The sequence below is a fragment of the Meles meles genome, chromosome 10 (genome assembly GCF_922984935.1).
Source record: "Meles meles chromosome 10, mMelMel3.1 paternal haplotype, whole genome shotgun sequence".
Lineage (NCBI taxonomy): Eukaryota > Metazoa > Chordata > Mammalia > Carnivora > Mustelidae > Meles > Meles meles.
In genome coordinates this window covers 38,024,266-38,043,456 of record NC_060075.1, presented here as the reverse complement: position 1 = coordinate 38,043,456, position 19,191 = coordinate 38,024,266, and the positions used below count along the sequence as shown (strand labels likewise).

Genomic DNA, 19,191 nt, shown 5'->3' with positions numbered 1-19,191 from the left:
GCAAATAATGGAGCATAGGCAGTGAAGAAGTGGGAACCAGTTCCCAGTATCAGATGGTTAGCTTTAATAGAAAAACGGTGTAGGGGCGCCTGGGTGGCTCAGTGGGTTAAGGCCTCTGCCTTCGGCTCAGATCACGATCTCAGGGTCCTGGGATCAAGCCCCGCATCAGGTTCTCTGCTCAGCGGGGACCCTGCTTCCTCCTCTCTCTCTGCCTGCCTCTCTGCCTACTTGTGGTCTCTCTCTCTGTCAAGTAAATAAAATCTTTAAAAAAAAAGAAAAGAAAAAGAAAAACGGTGTAGGCTGTGGCATTCCTCATCATACCTAGCACTTCTGCCATAAACTACCTGCTTTTAGGGGCATTTTATGGGTCAAAACAAGTGAACGTATTCTGGCTCTGTTGTGCAAGTTCAGTGTGGAACACACAAAGTGTGTTCTGCAAGATCTTAATAAATGTTACATTATGTAAATGTTTCCAGGCTCAAATCGAATTTGGAGAAAACTAGGGCCAACAAAGTCAGAGAGGCATTTTCATATTTCCCTGGAGGGTTTCCGAGACCCTTTAATGAGCTGATGATATAAAAGTGGAAAAAATATATAGCATTCAGGGTTTCATAACCCTTTACTTGTATAGCACTTTTTGCAATAATGCTCTATAGCATTCTGCACTTTGGAGAATGCCAATTAGTATATAAAATTTTCATAAACTTGTAGGAAATCCAGATCCTAAAGAAGTTTAATTGTGCTGTTAACAAAAATTAGAATTTAAAAAGACAAATAAGAAATTTTGAGTCAAATATGTTTATGGAATCCAATAAAAACAAAGCACAACAAACTACCTAACGACTTCTATGGGAAGAAAACAAAGTCTATGTATGATGCATGAGGACGCCGTCCCTGAGTTTGGGGAGGCATGGGAACAATCCCAAATGTGGCGATTCCCAGATTCCAAACTGGCTTTCACTGTTTTCTGATCCAGACAGCAAAGAGATCACACCAACACCGAGACCTTTCAGCATTTCTTCCCCCTGTTCTATCACACCTATCACACTGGCAAGTGTTAGACTTACCAATTCGGATAATGTGCACAGTGATATAGACGTCCCTTCTTAGCTCACTGCTACCTAAATCCTATAAAAAAAAAAAAAAGTGGGATTATTTTAAAACTCATAAGTTATATAGAATTATTAAAGGTCATAGCACATTATTTCTACAATTAACAGAAGAAAGACAAAGATAATGCAGACATTCTTAATGGAATTTTGTAGCAGAAGCATATAATTCAAATCCTGTTCTAAAAATACCACCATGATCAAATTAACACTCTTAGTCTACGGATGTCAAATAGTGCTTAAAAGAAAAAAAAAAAGGCCCATTCTATGATAGCCTATGAAAACAGCCTACGTATCCATTGACAGATAAATGGATAAAGAAGAAGTGAGACACACACACACACACACACGAAATGGAGTATTAATGGAGTATTAGCCAGCCATAAAAGAGAACGAAATCTTGCCATTTGCAAAGACAGGAATAGGGCTAGACAGTATTATGCTGAACAAAATAAGTCAGAGAAAGACAAATACCACATTATTTCACTCATATGTGGAATTTAAAAGACAAAACAAATGAGCAAAGGGAAAAAGAGAGAGAGAGACACCGAGAAACAGACTCTTAACTACAGAGAACAAACTGATGGTTATCAGAGGGGAGCTGGGGGGGAATGGGTTAAACAGGTGATGCGGATGAAGGAGTACATTTGTGGTGATGAGCACTGGGTGATGTATGGAACTGTTGGATCACTATGCTGTCCACCTGAAACTAATATTACACTGTGTTAACTAACTGGAATTTAAATAAAAACTTAATAAAATAAAACTACCACTACAAGCTTACAGGGTAAGTCTACTGATGTCAAATAATACATTAAAGAAAATTCTTTTTTTAATTTCTCACTTAATCATTCTTTAACCATTTATTAAGTACCTTCTAAATGCTATATGTCATGCCGAGTGTAACAGGCTCCAACATAAACCAAAGGAACAGAGATGTATTTATGAACAGTGGTATTCAAGATTCTGGGCACTACTGTACTTCAGTGTTTTTGTTTTGTTTTGTTTTTTGTCAAGCACTTATACTTTATTTTATGCTTCATATTATCATGTTCAATTAGCCAACATATAGTATAGCATTAGTTTCTGAGGTAGGGTTCCATGATTCATTAGTTGCATAGAACACCCAGTGCTCATCACAGCACATGTCCTCCATAATACCCAGGCCTGCACCCCTGCCCTCCTGTACTGTGAGTGTTATTTACAAAGGTTAAGCGAAGTCACTATGTTCTCTCACAATAATTTATTTCCTCAAGTAATATGAAGTACAGCTGGAAAATCCGCTTCCGAAACGAAACAAGATCCACCTACCACGAAGAGAGAGCAATGACGTTCTGGTTTATCTGGGGCTTTGGGAAGTCCATTTCTATTCAGCCTCAGGAAAAATCTCTCACTACAAGAGAAAAAAAGTTAAATATTCTGAAAATTATTTAATATCTAAGGACTTATCACTCTTCTATTTACTCTTCATCTTAAGAGGTAAACTCAAAACATATTAGGTCCTTCATTTGATGTCAAAATTGCTGTTGTAAATTAGAAGCACACCCAAGACAATAAACATTTACTTCACTTCTGACAATAGTGGCAAATCAGCAAAAGCAGAAAACATAAATATCTATGCAAACAAACAGATTAACCTTTAAAAGAATAGGTTTCTATATCAGTGATACCGCATTCTTACTATTCCAAAAAGCAGAACTAAATAGTGCAGGAAGGGAAAAAAACTGACCTACCATGTTTTGTGTGTTTGTACCTAAGAGTATTGTTTTTCATGTTGTGTGTCATATATTTAATTAACATCATACAAGGACACCATCCTGAGTGGTAACCATCTAGCTTAATATTTTATGCTCTTATAAATATGTCATCTAAAACACCAAGAAAAAGGAGACCTTAAATTCCCCACAGAACTTGCATATGAAAATACAGGGTTAACAAATTAAATACAAACACAAATGCTATTGATCAGCTACTAATTCAAATCAATATATTTGTGGATGTCTTTAGATCCAAGGTAATGTTATCCATTTATATTCAAATATACCCATTTACATTCAAATAAACAGAAAAATAAATAAGTAAAATAGAAAGAATATCAACCAGAGAGAAATTAATGTACCAGCAACCATGAGCTTCTGAATTTCAAAATCCTCGTGCCTATGACAGAATCAAATGGCTGCCCACCTCAGGGAGGGAACACAGCCAACACCTACAGAATGCAGGACCAGGGTGTTAGCACACAGTGTGGCCGAGGTTAGATTTGCTTCAGGCTGAGGACCAAGCAGGGAAAGAAAGTGCAGAGTGTTAGTGAGGCTCAGAACTACCAACTCACCATGCTTATTCACCACTCCACCCTTGCCTTAAATACTGGCTCTGTCAATGCAAATCTCCCTTGTCTCGTGGAGAAGAAACAAGAGCCATAACCGCATCTCTAAGGAAGCATATGGATATGAATTTATGACTGTTTTGGAACATTTTTATTCTCTTTTGTGATTTAAATCTAGAGAGATACACATAACAGATTCAACTACCTGGCTTACCGTGTTTTTCTTTATTATTACATTATACCTATCCCTGCCCTCTCATATAAGAAAGGGCAACCAATGTACATTTCTGTGGGGTCATCCCATATCTATTATCTGTGGGGTTTTGAGGTATTTTTCCAGAGAGCAGTGTCTGATGAGGTCTGAATGAAGAGAATACAAATTATTGCAAGAATTCTCAAGTGAAGCTAATGTTCTCACATGCTACAATTCTAAAGGCCAGTCTGCGAATGAAAGATCCAAGAGGATGCAGAGTTAAATTTTTATTACCCAATCATCATTTACTCTATCTCAAGGAGGACTGTAAGCTTTCTTCACAGCATTAGAAAATTCACTACTATTTCAAATTTAAGATATGCTTGAAGTAAATGTGTAAAAATTCATCTTCAGATGAATGAATGATACTTAAATAATCATACTAGGTAATACTATTTTTAAGAATTCACCATTTGATGGCGTCTCTGCAAAGGACTTAACAGGAATTGATTCATTTAATCCTCATTATGCTCTTACAAAGACGGAACTACTGTTACACCCATTTTATAGACAGGGAAACTGAGAAATAGTAAATTATATTGTCCAAGATCACATATCTGGTGCACGGCTGAGAAGTGATTCTACCCCATGTGTTAATTCAAAACCTTTGCACTTCATATGAATGCTATAAGATAAGTCTTTTCTCTGCTTTATAGAAATAAAGAGCAAATATTTCCAGAATACTGAGATAAGAGAGAAGCCATCCATCTTTTTGGGACACCCACTGATTCTGTCAAGCCTGGTCCTAAGAGTACAGGGTCACTCTCCCCACACCCTTCTTGGCCTCATGGGAATGAAAGAAGCAGAAACATGTTTTAGCAGGTTTCAAAGCAGTCCCTAGCTTAAAATAGTTCCTTGGTAGTTTGTTCAAGGAAACATACCTAGAAAAATAAATTGGAAATAGAATTATTTTATTAAACAAATGCAGAGCTCCAAAATGATTTAAGAATTTGGCTTTAGTTAATCGACTCTCCCAAGATTTAAGTCTGGAATTTGGTTTTGCTTCTTAGTCATCAAAGAATGTTTATGGATTATACTTTAGCCCCAAACAAAGGCAATGTGACCATTTCCCCCTCTTCTGTATCACAGACAGCATCTGCTACTTTATATTTTTATATATTATTGAGATGCACTTATGTTTGAGGCTCCTCTTTATCCCTACTGGAATGTTTACAACAAATTGCCCTTTATCTTCTGATAGGCCAGTCTAAAATAATGGATACTAATAAGATGAATATACAAAAGTCAACAAGGCATTCTAGATATGAAAACCTTAACTTTAATACTGATATAAAATACCACTCCATATTTGCAAGCTTCATCAATATTCTGGTAAAGCCATGTTTCCTAACGTATTCTATTTCAGAAAGAGATTCCTTTTGCTCTGTCACTATTTTAATTTCACCAGTCTAGACAGAATCCTGATTATGCAAGTATTATACTATATCATATCCTGTTTCAGAAAGAATATCAATATGTACTAAGCCAATGACATATCCCCTCGCTTAAGCATGCCTTAAGGGGAGATAAAAATAGACTGACAAAGGGTATTACGGAAAAATAATTCATGTGCAACTTAAAAAAATAAAACAGACTTTTATTGGGGTGCCTTGGGTGACTCAGTGGATTAAGCCTCTGCCTTCGGCTCAGGTCATGGTCTTGGGGTCCTGGGCTCGAGCCCTGGCATCGGGCTCTCTGCTCAGCAGGGAGCCTGCTTCCCCCTTTCCCTCTGCCTGCCTCTCTGCCTACTTGTCATCTCTCTCTCTCTGTGTCAAATAAATAAATAAAATCTTTTAAATGTGGCCAATTAAAAAAAATTTGTATTCACTTAGTGACAAGTTATTACACAAACTCAAATCACGTTCTCTTTAGCTTTGGTGATGCAGGATCTATTTAACCAGCAAATGGTTTCAGAGCTAAGAAGATGACCTATAGAAAAATATTTCAGAGTCTTTGAATTACAAATAAATATCCCGCCACCCCATCCCCACCCCAAGTTTGGACAATACCAAAACGTATGTCTTGAAGGCTGCGGGAGAAAAACTGAACAAATCACTGACATTGAACTCTGGTACATCTTCTACAATTCTCTCACAAACTTTTGTGGCCATGCACAAAGGCATTTTTGAGACTCTACTTTAAGGAAAAGGGTGGCTTCTCCAATTAGAAAACACAGTTGGTTCTTGTGAGCTTAAAAAGTATCCTTTTTGACGTGGTAAGATGTGAATACCTCAATTACATCGTTTACATTTTTTTCCTAATCATAACAGGTGTGTGTGTTCTTGCTAACACACTGTCAGGAACGAGAGTATGGGGTGATCATCATTAACCTTTACATCCCCAGTTGTTAGCCAATGACCTGGTACTTCCTCAGTGGTTAATTAAAGACTGAACAAATATAACCTTTTAGGAAAAAATACAACACAATCCCAATAAGTGGTGAGCTTTATTTGCATTTCTAAATTTCCCTCTCTCCCCCATAATGCCCTTTACTTTATGGTGAGAAATGCATGAAATTCTCCAAAGAGACATTTCAATCAAGGGGAGCCTCCCCACCAGATGTGAGAGTCACCTAATTAACTTCATGGCACCCCCAGATTTTAGATCATGCTTCTAGCCTTGTCCCTGTGCACATTTTATATCTTTGTTATATTAAACATACAGTGATGGAAAAATCTACAGTGACATCATATATTTCCAAATGAGAATACTGCGTCCTTCATCACTAAGGAATAAGTAAATAGAAACCACTCCAGAAACACTGAGAAATGTGAGCTGATATTACCAGCAAAGAAAAAAAAAATCCTCATTTGACTTTTCCATATACTGCCATGTTCTCCCAGAGGGAATTTCCCAGAGAAATTTAGTGCCCACCTGAATTCCATGTGTAAGTCATTATAAATCATTTTATATTATAAATCAACAAAGACAGATTCTTTCTTTGGAAATAAAGCATTAAAAAAACTGTAATTATTTATTATCTATGACTTGCCCTCTTCTAACAAGGATTTAAGGAAACCAAGATAATGAAATAGGAGTGTAAACAAGCATCCCCATCCTGGGCCCAAGAGAAAAATAGTACAAGTAAATACTACCCTGTGCTGGGCACCAGGACTTACACTTCACATGGATTTTCTCACTTACTTCTCACAACCGCCTCCATCCCTACTTTGCTTATGTGGAATGTGGGGCTGGGAGGTATTAGGTAAATTGGCCAAACTTGCATGATCAGCAAGGGTGCAGCCAGGAAATCAATTATTCAGGGCCTGAATCCAGAATCTCAGGTCTTAACCACAATACTAAGCAGTATGTAAAAGAACAGATTACTGTGAACAAAACAGAGCAAGACTAACCATGTCATGTGAATGGAGGCTTTGTATTGTGAATATTTTCAATAAAATAAAAAATAATAACAAAAATGCAGGAAACTGAAAATAAATGACTGACTGACCAAATGAATGAATGAATCAAGCCAGCCACAAATGTTACCTATATTTAGAGAGTTTACATCTGTGCGCCTGCTCAAGTTATGCCACCGCATTTCCACGTCCTTAAAAAGATCTCTGATAATGAAGAGTGCATTCCCATGCAGAGCTGGATAGAAAAGTTCGTACCCGTGGTCAGATCATGTGGGGTGGGCAGTCGGGATGTGGAGCCCTCTGATGGCTTCTGTTCCCATTCTCAGCACAGCATGCTCCTTCTTCCTGTCCCTCTGCCTAACACAGCCACAGAGAAGCAGTCGCCCTTCTGTAGGAAAGGCCTTGCCTAGGGTCTTGGAGGCCTGCGGGCCAGGTGTGGGAGAGTGCTCCCACACTTCTGAGTCATCCTATCAAGTGCCTCTCCCACAGGGTGTTCCTAGGATAAGCAATTGGCTTCAAAGAGCAATGCACCTGAAGTTAGGACTGGCCAACGCCAAGGAGATTTTTCTGTTTCTCGGTATGATTCATGTTTACCTCTCTATAGTTCCCAACTCGTAAGAAGCAAAACTGCCTGGTGAGCTCAGGAATGTGAAAATTACACAAACTGTACTTCGTCCAAAACCATATGAGTGGGGAATATCTTGGGTTGAAAAATGTGATGTGAAAGATTAGTAGCCTAGACTGACCAATCTACAGAAAATTATAAACAATTTTTCTAAAATCACTCGAACAGTTAAATCACTGAAATAAATGTGGGATCCCCAAGAGGAAACATTTAGATGCTCATGTTCTGGTAAACTAATCAGAAAAACCCTGAACTGTCTGCTTCTTTTACACTCACACTTTAAGAAACCATCTGACCAACAACTGCCCATGTAGTGCCTTTGAAAATGCAAAGTCACTTGTTTTACAGTTAACTTTGCCATGTGTAAGGGTAACAATATCTACTCTATGATGAGCAGAAGCAAAGGGAGGTGCGCCAGGAGTCAAGGCGGAAACAGTGGGAGTGAGAGGACAAAGGGAGAGTGAGAAGCGTGAGTGGGTGTCTCAGCTGTGCTCACCCCAGAGCCTCGAGCCACAAGGCAAGAGAATGCAAACATAAGGTGATTTCATGCTTCTATTTCACTGCTTCTGCATTTTGTCACATGCTTTCTGACTGATGAACAGTGTAAGATGCTGCCAACAGTCTGAGGGGGACTGTTACCATGTTCTTTCCTAGAACAAGTGGCAAAGGACAACTGAAAACAGGAAGGCTCAAGCTACTTTCTAAATGTGGACTAATGCCCCTCATGAGCTGGTGCTACCATTGTTCAGGAAAGACTCTGGGGAGGTGGGTAGAGGCTGGGTTGGCCACTGGACCAAGGGCTTCAGTGCTCACCGTGGCACAGAGGAAAAATGAAAGGAATGCTCAGTGGGAAACAGAGACACTTGCCCGCCTTCTCCTCCGGGGGCTCCTAACACAGGTACACACAACATGCTCTTGGGAGCTGTATAAAACCCAGGCCCTCCCCTGGACATCATGACTTACTAGGTCAGGATGATTCTAAAAGCTCCCTGCATGTTTAAAAGTCCAGTTATGTTTAAGGACCACTGTTTTGATCTAAATGCCCAGGCCCTAATGAGTTAGAACTGCTGGCTGTCTTTTACAAGAGTCATATATGCCAGAAAACAGGCAATGCACGCTGGTACCTTTAGGCCAAAGACTTTTCGCTGTTCTCCCAACCACATAACCAGACAAGGGACAGTTTCTCCTTGGCAATAAATGAAAGCAACTCTTCGAGCAAGACTTCCTAAATAAAGCTATTAATGGGCTTTCTAATTTTAAAACTGAAGCAACATTAGGGTCATGAGCTTTTTTCTGATTACAGGGAAATGGAAAGAGAGTGATTGTCGCTACCAAGGTTTCTGGAGTTCACCTAGAGAGAAGACAGAGTCTTGAGTTTTCTGTTTTTAATAGTAATGTCCACGCCCAGATTCACCCTAAAAAATATTTGACGGTGAGAGACTAAGCAACCAACTGATGTGATGGCTTTGTTAGAACAGCAAAGGATTCTTCAGCTGAATGATACAAGGGGAGATTATTTTTTAAACTAATAGTCAACTCTATTGCAAATTTTGAACATCACGCTGATTCTTACGACTTAAGATGACTGAAAAGCATTTCGTGCTATTTTTTCTTTCAGAGAATAAAGCTATCTGAATCGAAACTCTTTCTAGAACAGGATAACTCAACGAAAAAAGAAATTCCATGATTTTTTTAATTATAAATAAGTGATATACATATTATCTGCCATTTCATCTTGCCTGTGCTATCCATCACTGACTGATGAATTTTAAAAAATGACTGCATTGACTGATTTGAGAAAAATAGTAATGACTATAAGTTCAAAAGACTTGAGACTCCAGAAATCCTAACACTGAAGTCAAGTAAATCCTTAGAAATAGCTATACCATTTGAGCAGCTCAGGGAACTACTTGTTTGCACTATCTCTAGAGAACTCATTAAGAATTTCAATAGAAAACTAGTTTCTCAGAGAAGTAACAAAAAGTAGGCAATGATAGGATCTCATCAACAGAAACAGGAACCATGAAATAAGAAGGCCTATATAGGCAGAATATCTTATGTTTATTCTTCTGTGAATTTACATAATTTGATCATTATAAATATTGTATAGTTCACACACCACGAGGGAGGAAACACTCCGGTCGATGCATGGTAATTATTCTGACCTTTCTAACAATGTCTTTTTGTTAGGGAAAGCATCTGTAATAAGAAATCTTGAAAATAGAGCAACCCTGAGCTTAAATATACTCTGGATTGAAGCATGCAGTTCCTTGCAAGGAAATTGTAAATGGAAGCAGAATAAATAATAAAACTGGAAGTAAGTCAAGCCCTACAAAACCACTAAGTACAACACATCTTTCATGCATTTATTATCTTAAAAAGATGGGTTTTTTAAAGAAAATAAGCAAAAAATCCAATTTCGTTTCAACAACTTACCAACAGGTTCATTGCACTCGTTACAAGTTTAAAAACTTAAAACTATCTAAATCATTATTAAATAGTATTCATGAGCTAGATGACAAATGCACTTGGGCTTTTAAAGGTCAAATGATTTTTTTTTCTAACAAGGCAGCTACAAAATATCTAAACCGATATACAAATATTAATGTGAATGATAACAGGTACATTATTTTCCATAGAGGTTTATAGTTTTCCTAAGTTGGAGAAGGAGCCAAAGGGACTAAAAAGGTTAGGAAGCATTGCTTTAGACACTGCAAATATTTTTGTGAAATGGAAACACCATATTGGTTAAAGTACTATGAGATGGTATAGAAACTATCTTTCAAAAATACTTCTTGACTTAAAGTTTAAGAGTATTTTCAGTAGCATTAGAATCCACATTCTGGAAGTACAGGATATTTTTTTTTTTCCTGGGTTATTCACTGATATGTCCCTACTTGCCCAGATCAGTGCCTGGCTCTGAGAAGGACAGCAGTAATTGTTTGCTCAATGAACGATCATCAATGATTCAACAGCAACAGTGTGAAATCATGCTCAGTGGACATAAAAAGAAGACACAGCCTCTGCTTAACTTTCAGTCAAAAATCTCTAAAGAGAAATACTGAGGAAAAGGCACTGTATATGTGTCTGCCAATTTTTATTCACATTTTTTTAGCATGACAGATTTTGCAAATGATGCTCCCATAGGGACAGGTCTGAGAGTGTGCTTCTGATTCACAAAGAGTAACACGAAACAACGCCATCAACACTCCAGAAGCCCTCAACAGCTTGAGTTCTCCCTCTCACTGATAGGCACATGCCCACTGGAGTAGAAGGATGAGACAATAATGGCATGATCTTACAATGTGTTGTCTCAACAACAGAAGACTTGTAAGCTTCCTTTAACCACATCAACACCCACCCAGTGGGGACAAGAAAATGATGAGGGGGTAAAGTCTTATGTTCAGAAAAGGAGCCAATGAGGCCCTTATCATTCACAATTCCTTTGTCAGTGTTCAACCATCTTACAGCAGAAATGGCACCAAAGAAGTCCTTGCAAGATGGGTTGCTCAGTGTGACCATAACTTCTTCAGTGGGGAACTTAGGAAAATGAAATCTGAATTCCATATAAGCAGCAAACATAGCACAGAGCAAGAAAGACAGAGATGACAGCTTCTTGGTGAAAAGACCACCAAGCTGATCATTTTTTAAAACACAGGAAAAGGGGTAAAAGGGCCTTCTGGTCACATTCTACAAGATTGCACAGTCTAAGTAAGAAGAGGCAAGGAGGGGATGTGAGGGCGATCTGGCTGCGACATCTGTCACCCCATTGATCGCCAGGGTTGATTCGGCTGATATGGCTGGCTAGGCGGGTGTCCCCTTCCTCCCTCACCGCTCCATGTGCGTCCCTCCCGAAGCTGCGCGCTCGGTCGAAGAGGACGACCTTCCCCGATAGAGGAGAGGACCGTTCTTCGGTCAAGGGTATACGAGTAGCTGCGCTCCCCTGCTAGAACCTCCAAACAAGCTCTCAAGAAGAGGCAAGGAGGGGTGCCTGGGTGGCTCAGTGGGTTAAGCCTCTGCTTTGGCTCAGGTCACAGTCTCAGGGTCCTGGGATCGAGGCCCACATCAGGCTCTCTGCTCAGTGGGGAGCCTGCTTCTCCCCCACTCCCGTTTGTCTCTCTGCCTACTTGTGAGCTCTCTCTGTCGAATAAATAAATAAAATCTTAAAAAAAAAAAAAAAAGAAGATGCAAGGAGCCTGAGTAAGTGGGGAGGGCTAAAAGAGAGAAAGCCAATTCTGAATACACTCAGTGTTCAGTTTTCTGCCATCTTGAATTTCCAGCCACTTATTGTTAGAATCAGATATTAATTTGCAGTTGGAAAAATAAATGGAATTGTATGGCTCTTAAAAATCTTTTATCTTAAAAATCTTTTACCCCAGTGTTCCTAGCATGAATGAAGTTATTTCTTGGCTTCTTCTGTTTTAATTTAGATCTTCCTCCTGGCCCATTTCTTAAAATGTCTCTGATGAAAGACATCACCACATCTCTAAAGCACTTATTTGTTGTTGTTGTTGTTTTTTAAACAATTTTTTTAAAGATTTTATTTATTTATTTGACAGACAGAGATCACAAGTAAGCAGAGAGGCAGGCAGAGAGAGAGGAGGAAGCAGGCTCCCTGCGGAGCAGAGAACCCGATGCGGGGCTCGGGGCTCAATCCCAGGACCCTGGGATCATGACCTGAGCAGAAGGCAGAGGCTTTAACCCACTGAGCCATCCAGGTGCCCCTGTTGTTGTTATTTTTTTTAATATGTGACACAGAAGTGTGACCAAAGGGGAAGCAAACCACAAAATCTGATTTACTCCAAAGTGACAATGGCCCCAGTTTTCATGCACCTGCTAGAATTAGAAGACAGAAAAGAAGAGGGAGAATGACGAGCAGTAGTGCCTTTAAACAGGAGGTCCCAGGGAAGGTCACTGCGGGCACGGATGGACAGACACCCACAGCGAGATGTGAGCCAGCACGTCTAGACACAGCAGGAAATGCTCCAGGCCATACAGAGTAGTTGGTGTTGCCACAATCCAAGAAGGAGCTCTGAACGCCTTCTTCATCTATTTTTGTTCCCAAGCAGAGTTGTGCTCCCTGCACGTATGGCCAGACCTTCTCTCTCTACATTGTTTTTGTGCTTTGGAGAGGTTACAATTTTGAGTCAGCTTTGTAACATAACACTCAAAGAAGAGCTCTCTGCCAGCTATCTTTCAGCATTCACAAACCATAAATGCTTTTCATTTATGATAAAAATATCAATGCTGAACTTATGTGATCACACTCTAATAAGTTGCAAATGATGTATGAAATGAGAAATTCTAGCATAGTGCTCAGAGAATTAAAAAATCTTCTCCACTCTTTTAGCTGGGTTATGTACATAGATACAATGTACTACAATGCATACAATTCAGACATATTTTTCCTAGTTTGGGCTGAGTAGCCATTGTCTCCGACAGCTGCCCTCTATAAGCTCTTGAAAAAGCTTATAGTACCTTTCCCAGTACCTGAATTTTTCAGAAACAAAACAAAATGCCACTTCTTTAATTTCCTTTAAAAAATGAAAAGTCTATTATTAGATCGCATCTGCCTCTGAAGAGACCCATCGGAAGCTACGGTTGTCATTTCTTTGATTCCACTCATCAAGATGCCAGATTCCCAATCTTCTCATTCTTTTCCAACTGGGATGTTTCAATCTCCAAACCCCAACCCCTGCTTCTGACGCCTACTTCCTGAGCACCTCTGGCAAAAGCTGTAGAACTTGAGAGCCAGAACTCACTACCCCTTTCAGACGTCTCTCTTCAGAGAGGCCTCACCACACACAGCAATTCTATTATTCTGCACTAACTCACTTCCTATCACACTTCTGTTCAGCGTCCACTCACCCTGTCCCTGTAAATCACTTTCAGCCCCCAATTAATTCTCTCTTTTGCTTTCCAATGACAGCAGATCTTTTTTCCCCCACCTTACCTATACAAGATCAAGGCCATAAACCCAGTCTTTCCATCTCAACATTTTCTGTCCATTTCACTGCCCTCACCTCCCTTCCTCCCACGTTAGAAGCAGCACCCTTCCTCTCAAAGTAGATGCCTTTCCTGGCATCCTGGATCCCCTCTGACATTTGCTCCAAGATTCACCTTTGAATCTCCAGTAAGATTTCACCAACAGATACTCCTATGTAACTTGTGCAATGAGTGGATGAACGAACAAGTGAATGGTTAGAGGTAATATGCCATTCACAGAACTGCTGCATATCTTCACTTTTGAGAGGTCGAACCTGTACTAACAGAGTTTCTGGGAAGCTGGTCCTAGTGAAGACATAAGATTTTGCTTGAACATATAAGTACTTCCTCTCACAGAATCTTTTTTTTTTTTTAAGATTTTATTTATTTATTTGACAGAGAGAGAGATCACAAGTAGGCAGAGAGGCAGGCAGAGAGAGAGGCAGAGGGAGAGGAGGAAGCAGGCTCCCTGTGGAGCAGAGAGCCCAATACGGGGCTCGATCCCAGGACCCTGAGATCATGACCCGAGCCAAAGGCAGCGGCTTAATCCACTGAGCCACCCAGGCGCCCCCTCTCACAGAATCTTGATTCATCTTCTAAAAACTGCTATTTTGCTTTATATATGAGTCAAAGTTTATGCTTTAAAGGTAATGTTACAATGCACATATTATAAAATACTAAATGTCCTAGACCTTAGCAAAACATTCTTTTCAAGTTTTGTCAAATCCATCATCAAGGATATTATTGTCAGTTTATATAAACCCAGGAATATTATTACAGGCAGAATGGAACCAAGACATCCACACAACTAGCAACTAGACCAGACTAAGAAACCAATCTTCTTCTTCATTGCTTTTTTGCCTACGTGCATAAAACATGTGAAGCAGGTAACTCATAAACTATACACACTCAATTGCTGAAAGTTCAACCAAGAACCTATAGACCTACCACAGGGAATCCACAGTCATGACATTATGTCACACTAGTTCCACCTATCCCTTTATTCTAACTTTGTTTTCCATTTGCTTTTTTCCCCCCTTCTTGTTGTTGAACTATTTTGAAGCAAATCATACCCCTGATGCCATTCTACCTCTTAACTAGGAAGTCTCTCTGAATCTCATCTAACTGTAATAACTTGTACCTAACAAAACAACAGTAAGTACTCATAAAATATAAGAATTCAAGAACAAATACTATTTATCATTTCTGGTTATGTTAAAGTACATTTCCTATTTGGGTATTTGAAAATCATAATCTTTATAGCTACCATTTACTGACCAATGACCAGGTGTCAAGCATGACATTATGAAATGTATCTATGATCTCATTTAATCCTCAAATAACCCCTGAGAGGAAAGTGCTATTATTATCTTCATTTAGCAGGTAATTAATAGCTATAAATGAATTAACACACCAGACTGATTCAGCTACTGAATTAAAAAGAAAAAACAACTCAGGATTTGAACTCAGGCCCTCTGACACGAGACCTGGGCCACTTATAAACTATGTAGTGCTGCCTGTACCAGACATGGGAAGATATGTGTCTGGAGGATGGAGATACATTCAGACATATTTCATAGTTCTGTACGAATTCACATTAAAAAACCCTGGGCCCCACCAATAATATTCACTACTTGCCTTTCTCATAAATGACAGAATTAGGATAATATATCAAAAAAAGAAGGTGATAGTGGGCAACATAAAATTTACATGGAAATGAGGCATTTCAAGGAAAATCAAGAGTTTGTATGTATTTCCTACCACGTACGATGGCAGGAAAAATACTTAACTTCAGGAAAGAATGTGACTAAGGTACCAGCAGAAAATAAATTTTATCTGAATTTAACTACTATGAAAAGACTTTTGGAATTTAATTACCAGACTAAGAATTTCCAGGAGTACTACCCTGCTGCTATTTTCTCAAATAAAAGCCCATGCCAGCAGTGTGCATGCATGAGCAGCCCTGTACTAAGCTAAGTACCCATTTGTGGCACTTAGGTCCTATTAAACAAATTCTCTAATGAGAATGAAATACAGTAATACATTAGTCGTGAAACAAATTTACAGCTTTAATTAATGAAGCCTTAGAATACATCAGTAAACAAAGTAATGAAAGTTATAAGGGAAGTAGTCAGCCAGTGAACGATGTCATTTTCATTGGCCCATATAATTTACAGTCTGTTGTAGATTAACTGACACATGTCCTCACAGGGAAGGTACGAATGAGTACACACATGCAGAGCTGAACAGCCTATGCAAAACAGAAACACTGGGAGTATTTCTTTCACCAAATTGCTCAAAAACCAATTTTAAATGCAAGCCAAAGGAGACATGTGTAACATATAAGGTTAACTAGTATGTGTGTGTGTGTAAATATATATATATATATATATATGAATACACACACACATATATGAACAAAGACTCCAGATAATCCCAATCCTATACCTCAGTTCATGCACACCAACACCATTCCACAAACTCGTCCCTTTCTCTGGCTCTGGCTCATCTCTCCACCTGCAGTCTCCGGCCCATTTCCTGATGTCTCCGAAGGGACACTGACCCACCAAAGACTTCCCCTCTCCTCTGAGGGCAGTCTCTCCTTTGTTACTGGATCCTTCCTGTCAACAAGCTCATTTTCTCTCCCACTCTGGTTTCTAAAAAAAAAAACAAACCCTCAACAGACCCCTTACCACACACTGGTGAGTAAAACTTGGTTGAGGAAGAAAACAGGGTATGGTAAGTCCTAAAGATGAGGAGACTGGGTATGGAAAAGTGACTCAGGGTACTGACAGCTGATGAGGCTGCAAGTTAAGACACCAGCCACACACTAGCTGTGTCACCTATTAATCGTGCTGGGCCTGAGTTTCCCCATCCATAAGAAATGGGGATAGTATCAGTACCTACCTCATAAGGGTTGTGACAAGAGACAAGTAAGTAAATATTTTTAAAAGAGCTTAAAACAGTGCCTGGCACATCATAAGCATTATGTAGGTGCTTTGTTAAATAAACAGAATAGAAAAGAAAATAAAACAAAATTACAGAGGATATCTAGGGAAATATCCTCTGACTTTCCCAGCTATACACTTGTAGAGTGGAGAAATTACAAACTTTCAACCAGACAGATGTTCTCTAAAACCACTTTACTCATACAAAGCTTAATTTATCAAATTCATTTTTTACTAATTATGTAAATGTCAGGACTGTACAAAACTCCAATAAATCAAAGTATGTTATATTTGCTGAGAGTGGAGTCCAATGTGGCTTTATGTGCAGGGAGCTCTGGGTTGGTGCTGTTACACAAGCAAGCTGGACAGAAAGAACATGGTCGGTGTATGGGAGCAAGATGGCGTCAGAGGTTGACTAAGTCTGTGATTACTTACAGCAAGGGTTGTCTTGCATGAGAGAAATTTTTTTGAGATAAAATTAATGGGCTTTCTAAGTATGACCCAACTTTAGTGACAATTTAAGTTTTTCAGTGGAAAACGTACCTTTCCTGGTATTGTGGAGATACAAGTGGGTCACTGTTCCACTGAGTTGAACCAGAAGGGGATGATTTTCATATGTTGTCTCCTTTTGCATTTGCCGTCTCCAAGTACTACTAACCTACTTATCACTGGCACACAGTAAGAGTCAATGCTACTTTGCTTTTCTTAAAGTATGTGAGAAGTACTCAATTCAGAAAACCAATTTCTGTAGCACAGAGCATTTTTGAGGCCCTACGTTTAGTATTATCATTATCAATAATTTATAACAACTTATTATTAAGACTATCAGTCTCTGAGGCGCATGGGTGGCTCAGTGGGTTAAGCCTCTGCCTTCGACTCAGGTCATGATCTCAGGGTCCTAGGATCAAGCCTCGAATCAGGCTCTCTGCTCAGTGGGGAGCCTGCTTCCTCCCTTTCTCTGTGTGCCCACTTGTGATCTCTCTCTCTCTGTCAAATAAATAAATAAAATCTTTAAAAAAAAAGATTATCAGTCTCTGAAGTTCTAACTCTGACTCTTGTGATCTCTCTGTCAAATAAATAAATAATATTTAAAAAAAAAAAAAAAAAGGCTATCAGTCTCTAAAGTTCTAACCCTGGTTGACTATGCAAACTTTCTGTGCCTTGGTTTCCTCGCTTACAGTATCAGTACTGACGATATTTTTAGAGCATTTAGAAAGAAGTCTGGAAAATGGTTAGTGCTCAGTAAATGCTGGCTGTTTGCTTCTTAGAGGAGGAAAGGTTAAAAAAAATAAATAAAAGTCCCAACCAGTTGTCTGCCTTGTGGGAGGAACAAACATCTACTGCTCCTCAGCACACCTCCACCGGCTTAGCCCACGTTGGCTCTTACACCTACACCTGGACAAGGTAACTTCCTGTGATTAATGGTCAGGATCAATACCATAAATGTTATACTCAAGATGTGTCTTATTTATTGTATATTATAGCAGTCATGATCTTTAACAACAAAAGCATTCACTTAAATATACCACCTTTTGTCTACAGTTTTACATTGTTTGGACTGGACATGGAACTCGGAAAAAGAAAAAAAAAATCAAATTATCAGTTTCCCCAACAAAATCATTGCAAGACAATTTAAGAGGGAGAGAGGGAGGGAAACTGTAGCTAAAAAGTGACTTGCGAAACTTGTCAACCAGCTGTAATATATGGGCTTGATTTGGATCTTATAAATTACAAATTCCTTATTTGGAATGCCAGATAAGGAATTTGTGAGGATTCCAGTAAGGAATTTGGAATTCCAGATAAGGGTTCCAGATAAGTGCTAATTCCAGATAAAGAATTTGTAAAATTGTATGAGTCAATATGGGAAAACTAAAGGCTGGCTGGAGATGGATACTTGATCATGAGGGAATATTAAGGGGAGCCTGGGTGGCTCAGTCGTTAAGTGTCTGCCTTCCGCTTAGGTCATGATCCCAGGACTCTGGGATCGAGCTGCATGTCCAGCTCCCTGCTTCGTGGGAAGCCTATTTCTCCCTCTCTCACTACCCCTGCTTATGTTCCCTCTCTCGACGTCTTTCTGTCAAATAAATAAACAAAATATTTTTTTAAAAATTAGGGAATATTAATTTCTTAGGTAGTAATTTCTTTGCAATTCCTCTTTTTAGGGATATACCCACATTTGAAAATAGGATATCCGGTATTTGCCTCCATATAACCTGGAGGCAATGAGGAGGACCGGAAAGGGGTGTGGTTTAAATAAGACCAGGTCTGAGCTGATCACTGTTGAAGCTGGAGGCAGGTACCTGAGGCTTTATGATACTATTCTACCTTTTCACATCTGAAATTTTCTAAGGAAAAAAAAAAGTTTAAAAAAGAAATGCAAGTTGGTTTTAAAATACTCATACATCCCACACTGTTGGGCCTAAGAAGAAACACAAGGTCTCAAAATCATATATTACCTTTGTAATACCTTTTTCTGAAAAGATGCAAAACACTTTACACTTAGAAGCTAGGCTGGGAGCCATGAGAGAAGCCAGATTTGTCACCAGTTCCAAGATGAATGAAAAGACAGAGGCAAGTGAAGGGGTC

General features: G+C 39.1%; 1 protein-coding gene across 4 annotated transcripts in view; it reads right to left on the bottom strand.

Annotated features, from left to right (window-relative positions):
- Positions 1-19,191, bottom strand: part of DOCK4 (dedicator of cytokinesis 4) — a 432,562-nt gene that overhangs the window by 193,172 nt on the left and 220,199 nt on the right. For all 4 annotated transcript variants that reach the window (XM_046020394.1, XM_046020397.1, XM_046020396.1 and 1 more), the window contains exons 9-10: positions 2,421-2,502; positions 1,068-1,128 (exon numbers count right to left, since the gene is read on the bottom strand). In XM_046020394.1, coding sequence (XP_045876350.1) covers positions 1,068-1,128; positions 2,421-2,502 — 143 coding nt within the window. The remainder of the gene's footprint in view (positions 1-1,067; positions 1,129-2,420; positions 2,503-19,191) is intronic.